Raw genomic sequence first — 20191 nt, forward strand, 5'->3', positions numbered from 1 at the left:
CCTGGATATAGTGTTTTTGTGGTGCAAGTCTTCTGACCCTTGCATTTACTTCGGTATTTTCCGCACCCTTAGTGTTACGATCTGTTTGCACACAATGCATAACAAGTCATTCCTGCAGGCTCGCTGCGACGAGCCCATCATGACCACGGACTGGTGCCTCCCTCTGGTGTTGGCTCTGTTGGGGTTGGCTCTAATCTACGCCTTCCTCTACCTGCCGGCCACCGCCCAGCGAGCCCTGATGGAGCAGGCGCTCAGGAGCAACAACACCACCAACACCACCGAAATGACCACACCCGGCAATAAGGACTGGCTCACAGAGGAGTAGGACGGATGGAAACACTGAGAAACAGACAAAGAACTAATTAAAGGGCAACATGCGAGCAGAGAGATCATAGACACTGAGCTTGTGTTGGTGATACCCGTCTTTAGGCTGTCCAGCTGGAGAAAATGACAAAACAAAGCAGATGTTGGGTTCAGGTGGAATTAACTCCTCCACATGGAACGCTTCGCTTAATTCACTAAAATCCATTACAAATGAATGTGTCCTACTTATAATACTTTATTCATTTGGAGTCAAAAGAGCTATGTCTTACTCGTCCAGTGTTATAATATAACGCTGCATTGATTTAGAGTCAATGGGTCACATAATATGGTAACTATTGAAACGAATTGAGACTATTTAAATAGAGCTTTATGCTAACTAAGCTAACGACCTCCTGGCTTTGCATCATACTCAATCGATCGGTATCAATGATCTAATCTAAGGAAAGTGAATAGGAGATTGCTAAAAGTGCAAGAAGGTCAAGTACTTCAATAGAGACATCTTGTTGTTGTTTGAATTGCCTTTATTAAAAGATACAGGATACTAGATTTGACACCAATATTTGAGGATACAGTACTGGATCACTACAGGCTGGGGGTATTAAACACAGACACATGTTTCCAGCTGTCTGAGCCTTAAAAAATATCCCTGTAAGTACTGCGTTCTGCAATATATTGCAACCATTGACATCTTGATATTGCGTCAGTATCTTTTTTTTTAAATCACATTCAATTTTACAATAAAATCGTAAAAAAAGGAAGAGAGAATCTTGCTAAACCATGCAACACCCAACAAGCCAACATTTACAGTTAGTCTTAGATCACAACAATTTCAAATGGTATTTCAATGTCCAATATGTTCAGCAACATTAACAATATTATATCCAAAGACTTAACACAATAATCATATTTCTTTTCTTTTTTTTAAAGGGGAATTACTTCATCCCTTGGTATACTTCTCAGCTGCTATCTTAACATCTTTTCAAAGCAGAATTGTATTCACATTTATGTCCTTGGTATATGAGCGAGTAAGGGCGAATTATTGTAAATGTTTACTGAATAATTAGTATCAAATCCTAAAAGACAAACATGCGTCTCTTTCTACAATATACACAGTTTAATTACGTTCCTATACTTCCTGTAGAATTAATGATTTATACTATCACTCTTTTGTTTTTTTTGGCAAGTTTGTAATCACAGAAAAAATCTTGTGCGTATTTTATTGTCATATTGGAAATGAAAGGCAGAGTCATGAAATACAAATTCCAAACAATTATCCACATCATGATTTAAAAGTAAATATGGTTGAACCTCTTAATCAACGGGCAAATTAATCAATACCCTTTGGCGTTGCAAACATATGCTTTCTCTAAAGAAATAGAAATATGAGAACGCAAATAAAATATCAATCCATCTCCAACAGCATCATGCTATACTGTAAGTCTCGTAACTACAGCTGTCATTTTTAGGGGAATTTAAACAGGAAGTAGTATAATGTTGCCATAGATTCAGTAAGATATGGGATCGCCTCCAACTTCACGATTCAGTTTTGTCTATGTTTGTGTACATTTTGTTTAATTGGCATCTTTAACAGTGCATACTTAGCTCTTAGCTGTTTGCAGTGTTGGATGTACAGACAAGTCCAACTGGGGTATTTTGACGCTGAATAAAATGTAACGTGAGGTGTCTCAGGCAGAGTTATGGAGTCTTTTCCAACGACTTGTAAGAAGCTTTGATGCTTTTCGCAATGGACATGAGTGATAATGGTTTCCTGCAGGATTGCACTGAATCTAACAAAATGTTTAATATGTCTACATGTCCAGATGTGTGACTGACTAATAACTAATAGAAGGAGTGCGGATTTTGACACAAATTGAGGCACTAAGAGCACAAACATGGTCCACTCAGGTGTTTTTTGTACTTGTTTGTACCGTGTTTATTTTTCCCTAAGGGTTTTAAGGCCTCGGTGAGCTGCATGTCACACAGTATCTCATGTCGCTCCTCTATTAGCCCTCGCCACGTAACTATTTTATATTGGTAAACTTTTTAAACACATTTTGCGACAAGTAAACCCAGATTTCCTGCAGAGCATCCAAGGTTATTCCCTGTTTATGTATATCATTTATTCTCTTTGGGGACAGAATGCGAGTATGCAATGCACTTGTGTGTATATCATATTTCCCTTTGTGGATTGAGTTTAGATGTTGAAGAATCTGGAAGAAGAATACAAATGCAGGGAGATAGAGTTTAGAGATTGGGGGGATTTATCTCTAAAAGTCCCTGTAAGGACACCTGCATTTGACAGACTGGGTAGAAAAGGAGAATAAAGAGGAAGAGGAGGAGGAAGCCTCATGTCTCGAGGCTATTCTCACAGATTCAGATGAAGGAGGGTGAAAGGGTAAAGATTAAAGGAAGGTGGAGAATAGGAGTGAAAGAAGGGAAGATCAGCCAATTCCTCTGGCCTTATTCGATCCAGTCCTTGTTGATTTCGAGGCTCCACTCCCAGCTCAAGTTGACATTTTTGTCGTCGTCTTTTAAGCAGGACTTGACCTGATAGTGGCCGCGGTTCATCACTCCGTTAGCTGCCTCATCAACCGGGGTTATAAACTCTTGTTCCTCTTCCTTTGGTCCGAAACTTCCTGCCATGTATGTCTGTTTGTCCACTGCAGGAAGACACGACATGAACACTTAGGGAATACTACTAACTAATGCGAAAAAAAGCTGTACACATTTGATACGTACCTATTATTCCTTTTCTGAACATCTTATGGTGGTAGCGCAGGCCAGACACGATTTCTCTGTTCACCTGCAGACACACACACACACACACACACACACACACACACACACACACACACACACACACACACACACACACACATCAAATCTCCAAATCGTGTGTTAAATATTTTTAATTACTGTTACTGAAAAAAAAGGGCAACCCAAACTTAGCATATTTCCTAAAGTAACAGGGCATGTATCATCATTTGCTTTATTTGTCCTCAATGAATTTTAGTCAGTGAAGCCTTATGTCCAGCAGGTGTCCTCACACTCACACACACACACACGCACACGCACACGCACACGCACACACACACCTTCTCGTCTATTCTCATTTTTGATCAAATCTTTTTTTTTTAACTAATCTATGGTTTAGGAAGCATTTACACAGATCTAATGCCACCTTTCCACTCCATGGCATACATTATGTCATTATCTGAGCACTTTTAATTGAATATTCATGTATTTATTGAGTCATTCATTTAATTTTGGCAGCTTCTGCCTTGCATAAAAGTTTAGTTTATTGGCACAAAGTTACAGTTTTGACCTAAAGGAACTGTCTGGGGAACATCGGAGTGATTCATCCTGAGGAAAAAAACAAACTTCTATAGGATTTCGTGGCAATCCATCCATTGGAATGTTTGTGAATGTTTATACAAAATCTAATCTTGATGCATCTTGCAATTGTTGAGAAACTTCAGTCTGCAGCTAGCTAGCATCCAGGTAGCATTGCTAACAATACAATCAAGGATATGTACGTCTAAGTATTGACTTTTTAAAACATTATCAATTAAAAAAACTAACTTGCAGACGCTAAAAGAAAAGTTATTTAGCAGTTATACTTACTGGCACTTTCAAACAAAACAGCACTGAACATATTGATTAAATAGGATAATGGTCTATATTGTGGTTTGATCATATAGTACACGGTGGCTTACTCAGCACCGCCTCTCTCTTATCTATCTTCATCACTTACAGGAAATACCTGATCATCTGTTTGTCCATTCGATACATACGTAATGTCCAAGCTCTCCATCATTAATGTGACTGCATCTATCTATCCATCTTACCTTGAAGTCTATTTTTAGTCTGAACGTCACTCCTTCCTTTATGGAGATGGTCTTATTGTCCTTCTGATCGCTCACCTCTGCACAAACAACAACAACAAAAACATCAGTCATGGTCAAAGTGGCACATAGGAGTCATCACCCGAAACAGCATCTCATCATGACTCACTGCATGATCTCACTGCTGCTGTACTTAAGGAAAGCACATTAGAATAACCATCTGGAGAAATTACTCATCTTCACACCCCAAGATGAGTGTTATCAGTTAGTTGTTGTTGTTGTTGTTGTTGTTATATCTGGTAGACTGCATATGGCATGTTGTGCTTCAATTAAGATGTTTCAATGGATACACAAGCAGAACAGATGTGAGATAAATGGAATGTTATTTTCCAAACAAAGACAAGATACATCTACAAAAAGATGATTTTGTGAGAAACTAGGAATATAAAATGACACAATAGTACCAGGATGGCCGAGTGGTTAAGGCGTTGGACTTAAGATCCAATGGACATCAGTCCTCGTGGGTTCGAACCCCACTCCTGGTAGAGTATTAGTTACATCCCTAGTGCATGTATTGGTCCTACTTGTGAGTGTATTATATATATATGTGCAATTATACATTTACACCAGAGTGCTTAATAGTAACCTACAAACTGTGAATTCCGCTGAGACAAATGTAACAGTTGTGATATTGGGCTATATAAATAAACATTGATTGATTGATAATAGGGATTATAAAAATTGGTCTCAATCTTCAAGAAAAAAAACAATCACAGTTAAGATAAACAGACACAGTTAAAAATATAATGAAAACAAACACTGCCTTCTGCATTCATAACCCGTACAACGTGTATTATTGGGTCTTTAATCCATTTTTTCTACCAAAATTAGCAGGTATATACATTTTAAAAACACACAAAGGATAACCCACTTAAAAAAAGGCAAGAGACTAATTTTCCAATGCCGGAAGATTGGTTTGCTTTTTTATTTTATTCTCTTGGTCGTCAAGGCTTAATGAACAGTAGAAAGAAACCAGTGGATGTAACATAATACTTGTAACACTATACTATAATTATCTTTTTTATTTTCTATCCGTCAAGTTTGTGCTTAACAGTGATCAGCATATATACTTATTGTCACTTCAACACTCATACATTGCTTGAAGTTGTTAGTTTGTGTTTTAAAATGTGTGGTAAAATGACTTCTCCTGTTACATTTGAACACCCAGGGGTTCATGTATCCATGGTGATGTAGCTTATAGTGAGTAATACATAGTCATTGTCCCGGGGAATGAATATCAATAAAACCTTTCCCATTGAAGACAAAAGCAAGATGTCAGTGGGTTTCTTTGTCCAGTGGGTAAGGAGCAGTTTATAGTGAGTATTAAAGCAAGAATGGATTCTTCGTAACAGTCAAAACGGTCTTTGTCAGGCTGTTGGGTTGAAAGGGTTCATGTTAAATGTGGGGTGCGTCCATGGCTATTGTAAAAGCACATAGCAATAGGAAATGCATCCACTGCCTAATCACTTTATATCTCAATTGAAACCCCACCATCAGGCCTGAGTGCCTCCTAATGGGTGCAGAGTAAAGAGGAAGGAGATGAGAGGAAGGAGATATGGAGGAACGGGGTGAATAAAATCAGGAAAAGAAGCTGAAGACATTCGGGCAAAAAAGGAAGTGACCTACAGATAACACACAAGCAGAACATTTAGGACTGCAAAATAAGTGCACTGAACAAGGTCAAAGGTTTGAATCCCACTGGTGTCACACATATTAAATATATATGTTCTGGTGAGACATCGAGGCACTTAAAGTAAAGAGCCTTTAAGATTTGACATATTGCTCTTACGCTATGGTGGAAGAAGATATACTACTTAATGGGGCTCTTCCTGTAGTATGTGTTACATGTCACTTGTTAGACACTTTTATCCAAAGCAACTTACTTTCAATACCATGGACTATCCCAACAGCAGCAATTTGGGGTAAAGTGTCTCAGGGACACAACGACATGCTGACTGCAATGGGACTCGAACTTGCTATCCCCTGATTCCAAGTTCAGCACACTATCCCACTGAGCCACAGCCACCCCATGTTATAGGTTTAGTGCATGCAAATGGTCTGCAAAGGATCAGGTCCCTCCAGACACACATATTGGCCCATTTCCAGAATCATATATATTAAATGACTGGATTAGTGATTTATTATTGTGTAAATCACAGCTGGTAATATTGGAGAAAATCTGAATTATTATATTATTATATTTTCGTTTATTTATTTAAATGCATTTAAAAATGTGTCACTTGCTAGATTCTCTTGCATTTCTTTGTTTCTTCTTGCACTATTGTTTAGTGTGTATGTCTCATGTATGTTCCCGTTGTTGGAGGAGCCTTCAGATTTTCATTGACAAAACTAAACTGTAGCTTTTGCATTTAACAATAAAGCCTTTGCTGTATTTAAATCCTTGAATCTTTGAATTACTTTGTGTACTGTTAGCAGCTTACATTGACAGTTATGATTTGACTTAATGAGATCTACAAATCACCAGTGCTGTGTAAGATCTCTATATCACCACATTAAACACTTTAAACGCCCCATTAGATTAAATCTAAACTAAATGCCATCAAGCTTAATAAAGCTGTTGATCGGTGGCTGACATTTCGGAGATTGTTCACTGCTCCATCTCTGCCTCATTTCATTCAGTCTGCCTCCCTCTATGTAAATCTCCTCCTTCCTCCGGTCTCAGGAGACAGAGAAAAGAAAAAGGATGCTGGCCTCCCTCGGGAGCGTCTGACTGAGAAAATAGGTCAGTGTGCAGAGCTGTCTACCTGTTCTCCTAACACATACATACACACACACACACACACACACACACACACACACACACACACACACACACACACACACACACACACACACACACACACACACACACACACACACACACACACACACACACACACACACACACACACACACACACACACACACACACACAGATACACACACACACACACACACACACACACACACACACACACACAGTATGTAGCACGCATGGATGCAAAGTCCACACATTGAACACACAGCTAGAGCCCACTCATGGCAAATATTGCACTGTTTACGTTGTGACCAATTTAAGAATACATTTAATTAAATTACAAAATGTTTTAAGCTTCTGCATCAGAATTCAATCTTAATTCATGATCTATTAATTATCAACAATTTTTTCTCGAAGACTAAATTACCAAATGGTATCGAGTAGTTCAAATACCTCCACCATGACCAGGAACATCAGACCCAGACCAAGAGTCTGCAGCTTTACTGAGATACATCTAAATGCTTTTTGTTGGCATGTCTAGTGAATTGAAGTGTTAGCATTAGCAAAATAACATGTCATGTAAGGAAACGTCAGCATGCTGATAATGGCAATGCTAACCATAAGTATGTTTAATAACACAAAAAGCTTTTTCTTTTAACGTTGCAGTTAGGGTTAGGGTCTGTCATTTTAGTAACATACTGGGATGATTTGTACACACACACTAAAATGCCTGCCAGTCAATTTTAGGTGTAACACAAACCTTTGGTCTAAGATTAATAGTGCTTTACAAACTGTGCATCATGCTGTCCGAACACACTACTCAAGGCAATATCCTTTACTGTGACTTGTCAGTGGTTTGATGCCCTAAATGTAAGCGCTTGCTTTGTTAAACTTTTATGTTCCCGGTTGTTTTTCTGAGCTTGCATGCTGCTACACATTTACTCAGTCACACACAGTCACGCCAAGGAAAGTAGGCCACTACTCTTTACCCCACATTCACTGTGGGCTGTTGGTCTGGTATGATACCAATGATATGTGACAAGATTAAAGGTAACTTGTTTGTTGCATTCATACGGGAGTTAAGTGTGTGAGTAGAAAACGACCCATAGGAGCATTTTCAAAATAAGTATCCAATCTGTGGCAGGACATCAACACGTCCTCATATTGAAATCTCCACGGTCCCATTTAATTAGGTTGAGGGAACAAATCTACTTGTTTAGGTTTTAAAATATCATGATTTGTCTTCAAAGGGGCTCTCTTATACTCATTTTCAGGTTCCTATTTGGATGTAGTGTCTCTACTGTGACATGTCTCCATGCTTTAATGTCCAAAAGGCTCTTTATTTGTCTAATACTGCCTGTGCTGCAGCACCTCTTTTCACCCTCTGTCTGAAACCAGAAAACCTGATGTTCGAGCATGTTGTAAGAGCCAGAATCTCTTTTCCCTTTTACACTTACACCTCAAAGAGTAGAACAGTTTTCTCTACCATGGTGCAATGTACTGTATCTCCCCCCTTGTTTTCTTCTTTCTCTCTAACACGCACGCACTCACTCACTCACTCACTCACTCACTCACTCACTCACTCACTCACTCACTCACTCACTCACTCACTCACTCACTCACTCACTCACACACACACACACACACACACACACACACACACACACACACACACACACACACACACACACACACACACACACACACACACACACACACACACACACACACACACACAGTGTATAGTTTATAAGGAGGTCTGAAATGCATTCAGTCGGCGATGGAAAGTCCATTCCACATCCCGCCTGGTGCCGTCTCGGCTATCTGACTGCAACACGATACACCAGCAGGAGCCATTATCACCCCGCTGCTTACTTTATAGATTAATGATGAAAGATGGTTTTCTCTCTCACGGCTTTCAGCTATTTCTCTTTTTCTCTTTAGAGGAAAACAACATGAACACTCACATTCATCCACATTAAACCTAATCATCATTTGACAGCCTCACAGGGAAAGTATGAAAATGAAGGCTGCAATAAAATCGAGTCTAAAAGTTTCCAAATGTCAAAGATCATAAAAACATGTCAAAATGAAGAAAGAATAAATTATCTTATGACACAACAGAGATTAACTTTGTTACAGTTCATCTGCAGAATCACCATAAACGAATGAAGCCGAAATAAAGTTCAGTGAAATAATTTACTCCGTAAGGGAAGACCACACATATTACAATCTCAGGACGAAGATTCCTAATTATTTGGTGAATCCATGTGATTTAAAGCTTGGATAATACCTGGGATCTGTAAAGGGTTACTGTAATGATTAGGTATTGCACTTCTTTAAAGTTGTTGCACTCGTAAGAGACAGAAGTTTGCTTTCATGAGACACAGATTTGAACCTATTTTGAAGACTATTAGTCCCTTGTATGTTCAAGGTCTAAAAAAAAAGCATCGTAAATGTCCCATAATGCAACTGGATAGCGCCCCCCTGGCTGGTAACATCCCTACCTGCTGTATGTAATGTCTGCTCTCCATTCAAAGGTTTAAGTTGAAAGCCAAAGCCTTTTTCGCTGATAATATTACCGGGGTCATATTTTTAAACAAAGCTCCACAAGATCCCCATGGACCAAACTAGAGTATAACAGGTGTTACAGGCGGATTAGCGCTGCTTGTGAGGAGTAAACTAAACTTCACATGTGTAATATGTGGAGTGCCCCTTTAAGCTCCACATCCCTGCTTTGAAATGAAGTCTTTTAAAAAAAAAAAGCTGAACTGAGATTACTCAATTGATTTCCCTTCCACCTCTCACTTCCTCCATCATCTAAGATTGATATCAGATCTGAAAGCATTACATCGTCTGCTTCGGAGGAACTGCTCTTTCCTTTACTGCGATTCAGCAGATCCTCCATTACACAGTTTAGACGTGCATATAAAAGGCTGCTAGATTCTCTTTCTGTGTTTGAACCAGAGGATGATGCTCAGTGCGAAGTCAGTATTGCCTAGCAACCAGGTGAACTCTCTTGTTAGCATTAGCATTTTTGGAGTGACAATGCATGTGATGCACAGGAAAACACTTTAGACCAGGAAGAAACCTGAGCAAATGATGCATGCAGTGAAATGGGGGAACACACACACACGCATGCACGCACGCACGCACGCACACAGAGACACGGACACAAGCACGCACGCACACACAATCTCCCCTTCCCTGAATGTCGCTGTCGCCTGCACCCAGGGGAAGATGTCGATACTGCCCACTAAGCAAGCATTTAGCTGTCTCTCCTCTACAGCGTGGACACACCCACTGCAGTCTTTCTGCTCAGGAGAGGCAGCATGAGGGTGAGACGCCTCGCTCCAGGGCATATTGTGTCACCATATAAAGGTGTGAGAAAATCTGTTTAGGGAGATTAAACAGAAGTGATGAAGTGTACCTGTCAGGTCCATGGTCAGCGGTCGAGGAGCTTCGTCACACAGCAGGGTCAGTCTGGTCACCTGGACGTTCTGCACACTGGGGTCTGGTGAGGAAAAATAGTCTGGTTATAACGTAGCCTTTTTTCATTCACTTGTTAGAAGTGAAAGAGTTGTATTGTACTATTTATTATTATGTATTATTATTTATTATTATTATTATTTATTATTATTATTTATTATTATTATTATTATTATTATTTATTATTATTATTATTATTTATTATTATTATTATTATTTATTATTATTTATTATTATTATGTATTATTATTTATTATTATTATTTATTATTATTTATTATAATATATTATTATTTATTTAGTATTTATTATTTATTTGTGTTTTGTCCTGTTAGTCTGTTTTGGCTACATTTTGGTTATAATTGTCGTTTAAATATTGTACGCCTTCAAGTGAAGATCAACTATGTATGGCTTGTGTTTTGATGTACAATAGTAGAGACTAAGCTGAACACGAGTGGCTTTGAACTGTTGAACATTTGTAACTATGGCTCTTATCAATGTACCAAATGTCTTTTCTATCTGTCTTCAATAATAATATTTTTTTAAATAAAAAAGAAGTGAAAAACAGTAATTGTAGAAGAAAGTTAGGTATAGTGGGCTTTAGGATTTAGCATAGACACTTGAATGATAAAAGGCATCAAGTCCTCTCCTCCCCTCTTTTCTTAAGCCCTCTCTCACTACATCCTGTCCCATTGATGTTTATATTACTAGGATGAAGATCAGCCGTCATGATGTCCGACTGATGGATTAAAAATGCTGAGGCAAGCAAGTTCGTACAGTGTGTGTGTGACTACCAGGAACTATGTCATTATATTCAGTGCATTATATAAAAGCTGGTTACGAACAAAAAAAAGCCCATTAATGCATGTGTGTATTTTTAGAGGTCTTGTTTTTGCTTGTGTGTATTTGAACTGTAACTGAATAACAACAAAGTCAAAATTGAATTTCCCCTAGAGAATTAATAAAGTATGTTTTCTTCTACTATCAGCTTTTCTGTCTCCCAGGGTACACACACACACACACACACACACACACACACACACACACACACACACACACACACACACACACACACACACACACACACACACACACACACACACACACACACACACACACACACACACACACACACACACACACACACACACACACACACACACACCTGCCAAAAGTGTTGCCTTCCCCAGGAGGGTCTGCTTGTATTTCACCAGACTCTCGTCGTCCTTATCCAACGCCTGAATCTCCTCCAAACTCTTCCGGACCGGAGCGGTGTACCCGAGGTTCCTGTCACCCTCTTCCTCCTCGATATACAGATCCTTCTTGTCCGCTAATATACCTTTAAGGAATAAGAAAGAAGACAGTTAAACGGATATTATTAAACTTTGCAGTTATCGCAGGTTGTTCAGCAGTGGTTCCCTACCTTGTACACCATGTGTATAAAAGTATATTGTACATTAAGCTCTCCTGAGTGGCAGAAGCTAACTATTTCAGCAATTCTATATAGCCGTCTCCTTGCGTTATATTTCTATTTTGCTGAATCATTCAAGCAGTTGTCCATTACTTAAAGTCAACTATTTCCATAATATTTATCCATTTATTATTGAACTGTTCCAACCTTGTATCTATTATTCAGCTGACTGTTGTAATGGTTTATTGATTCAATTGAGCTTACAATTACTTTTGGCTCACTGTTATTGAAGTTTAAAGCATTCATTTTAGCTAATGTTTACTGTTTCAACCATTTATCTATCAGGCTACTTTGAGTGAACTATTTGGACAGTTTATTCATCACTTTTACCTAACAGCGAAGGAAGGCTAGCAAACAGTAAAAACAAACTAAATCCTCAGTTTAACATAAATTCAACATCAGCATTTATTTAGGCTAGATTAGACAATCTAATGAACTGCAACTGAGACTATTTTTTAGAAGAATCTGACCATAAGGACAGTGAGACAAAAGCTGGAATATGGGTGGATTCATAAGAAGCATCACAAAAACCCCCAAACTAAAATACTAAGAGCAGACTTCTCTCTGTAACACATGCAGCAGAGCTCATCTGCGGTCAACATATCTGTTATATTTCACTGACTGAAAACTCAATAAGATGCACATTACTCTAGCTATACCAACTCCAGCCATCCGGAGTTGGATTTCATCAGGGATTTTGATTCAATATTGAATTTGACCGACATTCGATAATGTGTTTTGCAAGGAGACATCTCATTTTAGCATCTCCACCTCTTCCACACCAGCAAAGACAGAGTCCTTGGAATTGTTACATTTTGGGAAAGATTTGACCAGACAACCAGTTTTAACCTGTATCACAATGATGGAGGGATATTTGAACAAATAAAGGCACACAACCTACAGGCTTTTATTTACCAAGATGCACCAACTGCAGGAATGCACAAAGTGTTATTGTTTCCCACCAACATTGGCTTGTAATATTAGATTATGCATCATCGAGTGAGCACTGTTGGGGGCATATTTAAGATGTTCAGGTGTAGCCAGAGGATAATCAGGCCAAGATTCATTTGCCTTGCATTGTTACTTGTTTATAGTCCAATAAGCAATTTGAGGTGTAAGACAACATCTAACACAAGCTAATAAAAAGCGAAATCCTCATTAGATGATAGCTGATTGGTACCCAGGTTGTATTTTGGAAAATCTTTTACCCTCCACACAAACTCTTTAACCTGCATTGAACAAAATGCAAAAGTTTGATCAAATATGATGATTAATACATCTTAAAAAACAAATGACGCACAATCTTTCCGCGTTGAAAATACATTTTGCTTGGTTATCAAGGTAAGCAATGATGTAACTTTGACCCAAATTGAAGATGGAACAATGCAATTCTGACCAATTCTCTCAATAATCTGCTTTTCTTAGTGACTTGGTGTTATTCTGCTTGAAAACTCTCAAAAATGTACACACAAGTCTGTCTTCCAGCACACATTGGCACATAGTTTGAGAGATGAACTGATACATTGTCTTTTTAATGTCCTAAAATCAACACACAACACACACACACACACACACACAGATCTTGTATATAACCCTTTGGAAATACACCATGCATACCTCTTGACTCCAATTATCCTGGGAACAGCACACAGCAGACTCTGAGCTGTAGCAGAATCCCATAATGGCCCCTGGTTCTGTTTTTACTGTTCATAATGAGACGGCTCAGTGTACATCAGCTCGGAGCTGTGTGTACAGGTAATTGAATGCCGCAGAGAGTGCACATACACACTCGCAATCACACGCACACTCACAAACACACAATCTAACAGTGTTCAGAGATTCTGTTAACAGTAATCAAATGTGTTAAACAGGGACATAATGAACCCAAACAAGTGTTCAGACACACACACACACACACACACACACACACACACACACACACACACACACACACACACACACACACACACACACACACACACACACACACACACACACACACACACACACACACACACTCACACACACACACACACACACACACACACACACACACACACACACACACACACACATATACCGATGAACACACACACACCACACCCAGTCAGGGTCGAAATACGGTTGCCTTGGCTCGTCACCATGGCAACCCTTTCAACTCCCCTCCTAGCGATGACATCACCTTTTGCTGTGGATCAGTTTTATGAGACTGAAAACACAGAGGAGCATTCAGTTTTACCTGCAGCAAGAGAGATCAATGCTGTATCAGTTTTACTACAGACAGACAGACAGACAGACAGACAGACAGACAGACAGACAGACAGACAGACAGACAGACAGACAGACAGAGATTTATTTGTTCATGTTTTATCAGTGCTTTTAAATGTGCTAGAGCCCGGGGTACTTTTTAACAATTTGTCTGTTATCGGTATAGTTTGTTTCACATACTGTCTTTGAGAAAGAGACCTTCAAAGTGATCTTAAAAATCCCTAAATATGATATAAAATATGAATATGTGTAATGCTGTTGATCAGCCAAATATTTTGAATCTTATTAAATATAAAAAATACCAACTTTAAAATATCTAAGGTTGAGCTCTTTGGTATGAAATAGAGCTGAAAACAAGAGGTAGCTATCTAAAAAACATATTTAAAAAAAACACCTGTTTGGAAATGTAACATAACGATAGTGCTGATTTCTCCTTCTCCATTTCACACACACCATAGTCTGTCAGATATGTATGGAACATGACTTCATAAATGATTCACCCAGCTGTATTTACATATCAAACTGCAGCTCGCCCCATGAGCGTGAAAGTGCAAACACTGCAGCGTAAAACGTGTTTCTGAGCTGCTATTAAACCAGCTTCCTCTCTTGACATCTGAGAGATCCTCTTTGATCTCCACACTGCTGACCTGTCACAGTAACTGCATCAATTAACATTTATTTTGAGAGGAAGGGATCGGCCCGCAGCGATACAACCGAGTGTTAAATTACGGATTCCTTTTTAAAGCTGCAGTAGAAAGTAGTACTAGAAACATGCTAATCTTGAGAAATGTCTCCTTTACGTTGAACATTTTGATTTAAAAGACACAGAGTCTAATGGTTCTGATACAAAGACTTATTTTTCTGTAAATGTTGACGAATATATGAATAAAACGTCCTTAATATTGACATTTCAACTGCTCTTGTGAATACCTGAAATGATATTTCCTCACATTTTGTGATGATTAAACTTATTAAGATGTCTCACTCTTCTTCTTTTTTTTTATCTGTGTCTTGTGCTTTTTAATCAGTGACAATGGTGACAAATGGATGGGGAAAAAACAAACCTTTTTATTGTCCAAACATGCTGAAAAATATGCAGGGCTAAAACCCTCCATATTGTGTGAATCTGGTGTTGGAAACAAGCTAACTAGTGAGAAGCCAGCAGTGTGTGTGTTGTACATGTGTGGAAATGTGTGTGTGTGTGTGTGTGTGTGTGTGTGTGTGTGTGTGTGTGTGTGTGTGTGTGTGTGTGTGTGTGTGTGTGTGTGTGTGTGTGTGTGTGTGTTACTGTTTCAGCTTCACCATCTGTGATGTGATATTAACTGGTGGATTTTCTTTCATGGCTGTAAAACTGCCTCATTACCCCACAGCTTCTGAAACTGTCTCCTGCCTCATTACTCACACATGGAAACTGGTGTAGAATATGCTATACTAAGTGTAAATCACCACTCTTTAGTTGTTACAGCAAAGCTTAAAAAAACATGTACGGTGGGAAAAATATATATTTAACCTTTTTTTTGTTAATGTATTTAACTCAAAATACAATTGAGAATGGAATGTTGTATACAGTGATGCTACCAGGAAACAAACATACATACATAACAGGGCTAAGACACTTCATACCTATAAAAAAGATTTTATTACAGCACCATTGAGTGTGTTTTATTATTTATGTGGATTTGTAGGCCCCCCTAGGTGCTGTGTGACAGCCAAAATCTAATAACGCAATAACTTAGGGTTCATTTATCTTCATAGTGTTTACTTGAGTAAATGCAAAATGATTTATCTTACTGTATCCGTATAAAGAACACGAGAGTTTTGAACCGCCTCCCGTGCTAGGTTAAAACTGTCGCTAAATCAAAGTAGCCTAGCAGGTTGATTACAGTTTTTATACTCTGAGAGAATCCACAGCTGAGAACATCCACGAGACACAGACCCATTGTTTATCTGCTGATATTTACAGCATTTAGTCAAAACCAACACAGCAGTCTGTCTTGGCTGCAGAGAGGAGCTTCAGGGGGAATAGGATTCGAAGAGGAGTGCTCGCAAGAGACCTCAAACACATACTTTTGTCAACATCAGACAAAGCCTGGCGAGCTGTTTCCCTAATTTCCAGTCTTAATGCTAAGCTAAGCTAAGTTAACAGTAACCAGCAGCAACTTTTTGTTAAACAGACAGATATTTGAGCATTGATATTATCATTCTGTTCTCTTCCAAAAAATAAATAAGAAGCGTTATTAATCTCAAACCATTACTTTTAAAGGGGCCCTATAGAAAACCGCAGTGACACGTCCTAAAACCCGGAATTAAGTTAGCATTTTTACCACGTCCGGTTCCTTCGACAAAAAGCAATTCAATTTCTCCATAGGATTTTGGAAAATAGCTCCAAATAAAGTCTGTGGCTGACAGAAATTGAAGAGCCAGATCACGTTTTGTTCTACGACATTAAATCCATCAGCAGTGATTCCACTGGGGATTTCTGAAGAGTTTACGTGTCTGAAAAACGATGGTTGTTAACAAGTGGCTGAATAGGACTACAGAAGTTGTCCAGGCCGTTTTACGTCATTACACCAAACACGTAAACACTCCCGCTAAGTTTGTTTTCCCTGTTCTGCTTGAAAGCAAGTACCTGCCTCCTGCAAACTGTTAAAACAAACGCTTCAACTTGTACCGTTTTGACTCTGTATGTTTGAATATAGATCTTAAGTTGGCGTGACGTTGAAGCAGCGACCCTGCTGTCGTTCTTTTATAGCATAACGTTAGCATTTTGCTTCGGGCGACTAGATTTATGATTCGAAAATTATAAAAGAAGGGTAGACATGTGGATATTATCTCGCTGAACAAAACGTGATCCGTGTCTTAAATGTGTTTCAACCACAAACCTTATTTCCAGCTATTTTCCAAAATCCTATGGAGAAATTGCATTGTTTTTTGACGAAGGAACTGGAAGGAGTTTACTTCCGGGTTTTAGGACGCGTCACTGCGGTTCTCTATTCTGCTCATTTTCAGGTTCATATTTGTATTCTGTGTCTCCACTATAAAATGTCTCCATGCTTTAATGTTCAAAAAGCTCTTTATTTTTCTCTTACTGCCTGTGCTGCAGCACCTCTTTTCACCCTTTGTCTCAAACCAGAGCCCAGTCTTCTCTGATTGGTTAGCTGGCTCTGTTGTGATTGGTCAACCGCTTAGAGATGTCCCGCCCCTTATCACCTACAATGTGTTACGGACATCACTATGTAACACTTGCACTTCTATTGGCTAGCGAGCGCTCAGTATGTTACAAAGTAAACAAAGGAGTCCAATGGAAGCATTTCAGGCAGAGGGGGAGTGTGTGGGAGAGAAATTCCCTCTTGAGGAATCTTTTTTAGCCTCTGCTGACGATTTACATGCAACAAAACCCATATAACACACTACAGAAGAAAAAAAAAAGGAAGCATAATAAGGCCTCTTTAACGACAGCAGAATTGTTAACCTGTTAAGCCCCATAGCCCCCGCCCGTGTCTCAGGGCTTCTTAACATTTAACAACCTATTAATGTGTCATACCCACTTAACGGGAAGAAACTCAGCTAACTGATGATATGAACCATTGTTACCGAAACAAAACCCAACTCTAACGCCAAGCGTCTGAATTAGCACTAAGCGAAAGAGTGCGAACACACTTAGCACATAACTCACGGTAGAAATATTTTAAACTTCATCGGATCTATACTAACTACTAACAAGATATCATATGAAAGCTGAGATTCCACAGATTCCAATGGTATAAGTATCATCAGTGTGTGACCAAAGCTCGTGGCAGCGAAGACAAGCAAAGACAACACACAACTTCACTTTACGGAGCCAAAACGGCAAATACGTCCTACCTTTGCTGTTTTCTGATCAAAGTTATGTTCAATGGCATTAAAACACATATAAACGCTGCTGAAGGTTAATCCAATGTCTTTGTGTCACTTTGAAATGATTACTGATAATCCATCATAACATTTTGTCTATAAGAGTAGTTTTCATGTAGAGTGTATGAGAGTTGTAACCCAGCTTCCGGTTTTGGGCATGCTGGCTGCGCATTACTCTCATTCACCAATGGTAATGTTTAGATGGATTTTAGGAACTTCCCCTTCAATTCTATTGGCTCTAACGGTTCAAAAGTGGTGTCAATCATCAAAATGGACCAATGGGTTCCAGAGATATGGCAAATCCACCCAAATTACCCCAGAAGGGTTTTTTTGTTTGAACCTCTCTAAAAAGGTCAGATTTCACTTTTTATGCATCAATCTTGATACAGGGTTTTTATTATATGTTATAGTTTAGATTCCTAAAGCTTCTAGTCTACTATTCCATCATTCAAGTGTGGTTTTCACTATAAGTAATGGGTTTTATTTTGGATGGAAACTATAATTTACATGTTTTGACTATGTTCAATCTAAATTTACTTTAAAATAAAAACATCTATATTGATTCTGACTTTTCTGCATCCAACTCACAGGTTTATCATTGCTTTGCAAAAAAAGATTATTCATTTACCCCTTTTTAGAAGGGAAGATATAGTCATTTGTTCTGGGAGTGTCATTTTCGAGCCTGAAACCTGAAAAACAGGCTCGGGGCTTAACAGGTTTTAAAGAGTGCACAATTCTGGTGTTCATCTGGAGGTTTGAAGATAAATCAGGATTAAAAAACAGAACAAAAAACTGACATTTATTTAAAGTACTGAATCATAAATAGGGCATTATTTGGTACTTAAAAGTAATTTAAACTGATTTACAGCCTTCCTCTGTTTTCTTAATCGCTTCCTGTCTGCCTCCTCTTTCTTTAACCCAGATAACCGTTCACTGTGACAGGAAAATGCTTCCTTCTCTCTATGTGTGTGTGTTTGTGCCCTAAGCGTTGATTTGCTGTTTGTTATAGTCCCTTTGAGGTCCGCTGTCACAGCTCAGTTCTAATACTGTAACGAGACCTCTGGGACACTGAAACACACATATACAAGAAAAAGAAAACCCACACATGCAGCGGAAAATAAAAGGGAATCTTTCAGGTCTCTGCAAAACCCATAACAGCTTTTACAATGAATGAAAAGGTTAGTAAAGGAAGATCAAATAACAGCATTACTGCAGGCTATGAGCTGGGTCTCCATCTTTAAAGCTGCAGTCGTGGCCTTCTCTGCCACACCGCGACAGAATCAATATGTCACCTGGCTGCTGGATGTGAGGCTGCAGACGCCCCGTCAACACTGGAGGCTCTCACAACACTTCATCATGTTAACCAGCAAATCGTTGACATCTCATTTCCCTCATGTTTCCTTGTTGATAAAAGTCTGAGATGACAAACAAATGATACCAGCTTCTGTTATTGGTGATATTAACACTGACTGTGTCTCATGATGACACTGCAGCTTCTGAAGCATATTGCATTACTGCACACCTGACACTCACATTCATAAATATGCCTTTTTATTGCTACAGTTACTTTGTGATTGTATGATGGCAGGCTTGTACTTAAATGTGTTTTTGCAGCTATTATCCATATGCTGGAATTGTCTGGAATAATTCAGCTCACATGCAATGTTGCTGATATGCCATGATTAAAATGGCCACCCTAGCTCAACACCAAGACATCAAGACTACTAGTAAATATACAGGGCATCGAAGTGTTCAAGCTAGTATGAATTAAGAGTCTTCGTAATTTATCAAAAATAACCCAATATTTATCATGCAAATAAACGAGCTGAGCTCATATTCAATAAAACAAACCCTATAGGAGTTTTTACTGATAGAGATAGTGGTGGTGTCTTGCAGTGGCTAACGTTAGCGAATGGTAGCAACCACTACAACCCTAAAAACACACAGAAGAAGTTGTGAGGCTGACTTTATCACACATGTCATTTGGAACGGCCAAATGCTTGACTGTATTACTGCCTGCAGCTTTGACTGGAACCACTAACACTAACAACTTCACAAGAAACTGCACTTTCTTGAGCCCTGA

The 20191-nt window shown here is 38.9% G+C and overlaps 1 protein-coding gene across 1 annotated transcript in view; it reads right to left on the bottom strand.

Annotated features, from left to right (window-relative positions):
* Positions 1 to 824: 824 nt before the first annotated feature.
* The window catches only part of arhgdig (Rho GDP dissociation inhibitor (GDI) gamma), a 26342-nt gene continuing 6975 nt past the window's right edge, over positions 825 to 20191 (bottom strand). The window contains exons 2-6 of the mRNA XM_079643854.1: positions 11641 to 11814; positions 10418 to 10501; positions 4173 to 4249; positions 3064 to 3127; positions 825 to 2984 (exon numbers count right to left, since the gene is read on the bottom strand). Coding sequence (XP_079499980.1) covers positions 2785 to 2984; positions 3064 to 3127; positions 4173 to 4249; positions 10418 to 10501; positions 11641 to 11814 — 599 coding nt within the window. The 3' untranslated portion in view covers positions 825 to 2784. The remainder of the gene's footprint in view (positions 2985 to 3063; positions 3128 to 4172; positions 4250 to 10417; positions 10502 to 11640; positions 11815 to 20191) is intronic.

The sequence above is a fragment of the Notothenia rossii genome (assembly GCF_949606895.1).
Source record: "Notothenia rossii genome assembly, chromosome: 8".
NCBI classification, from domain to species: Eukaryota; Metazoa; Chordata; class Actinopteri; order Perciformes; family Nototheniidae; genus Notothenia; species Notothenia rossii.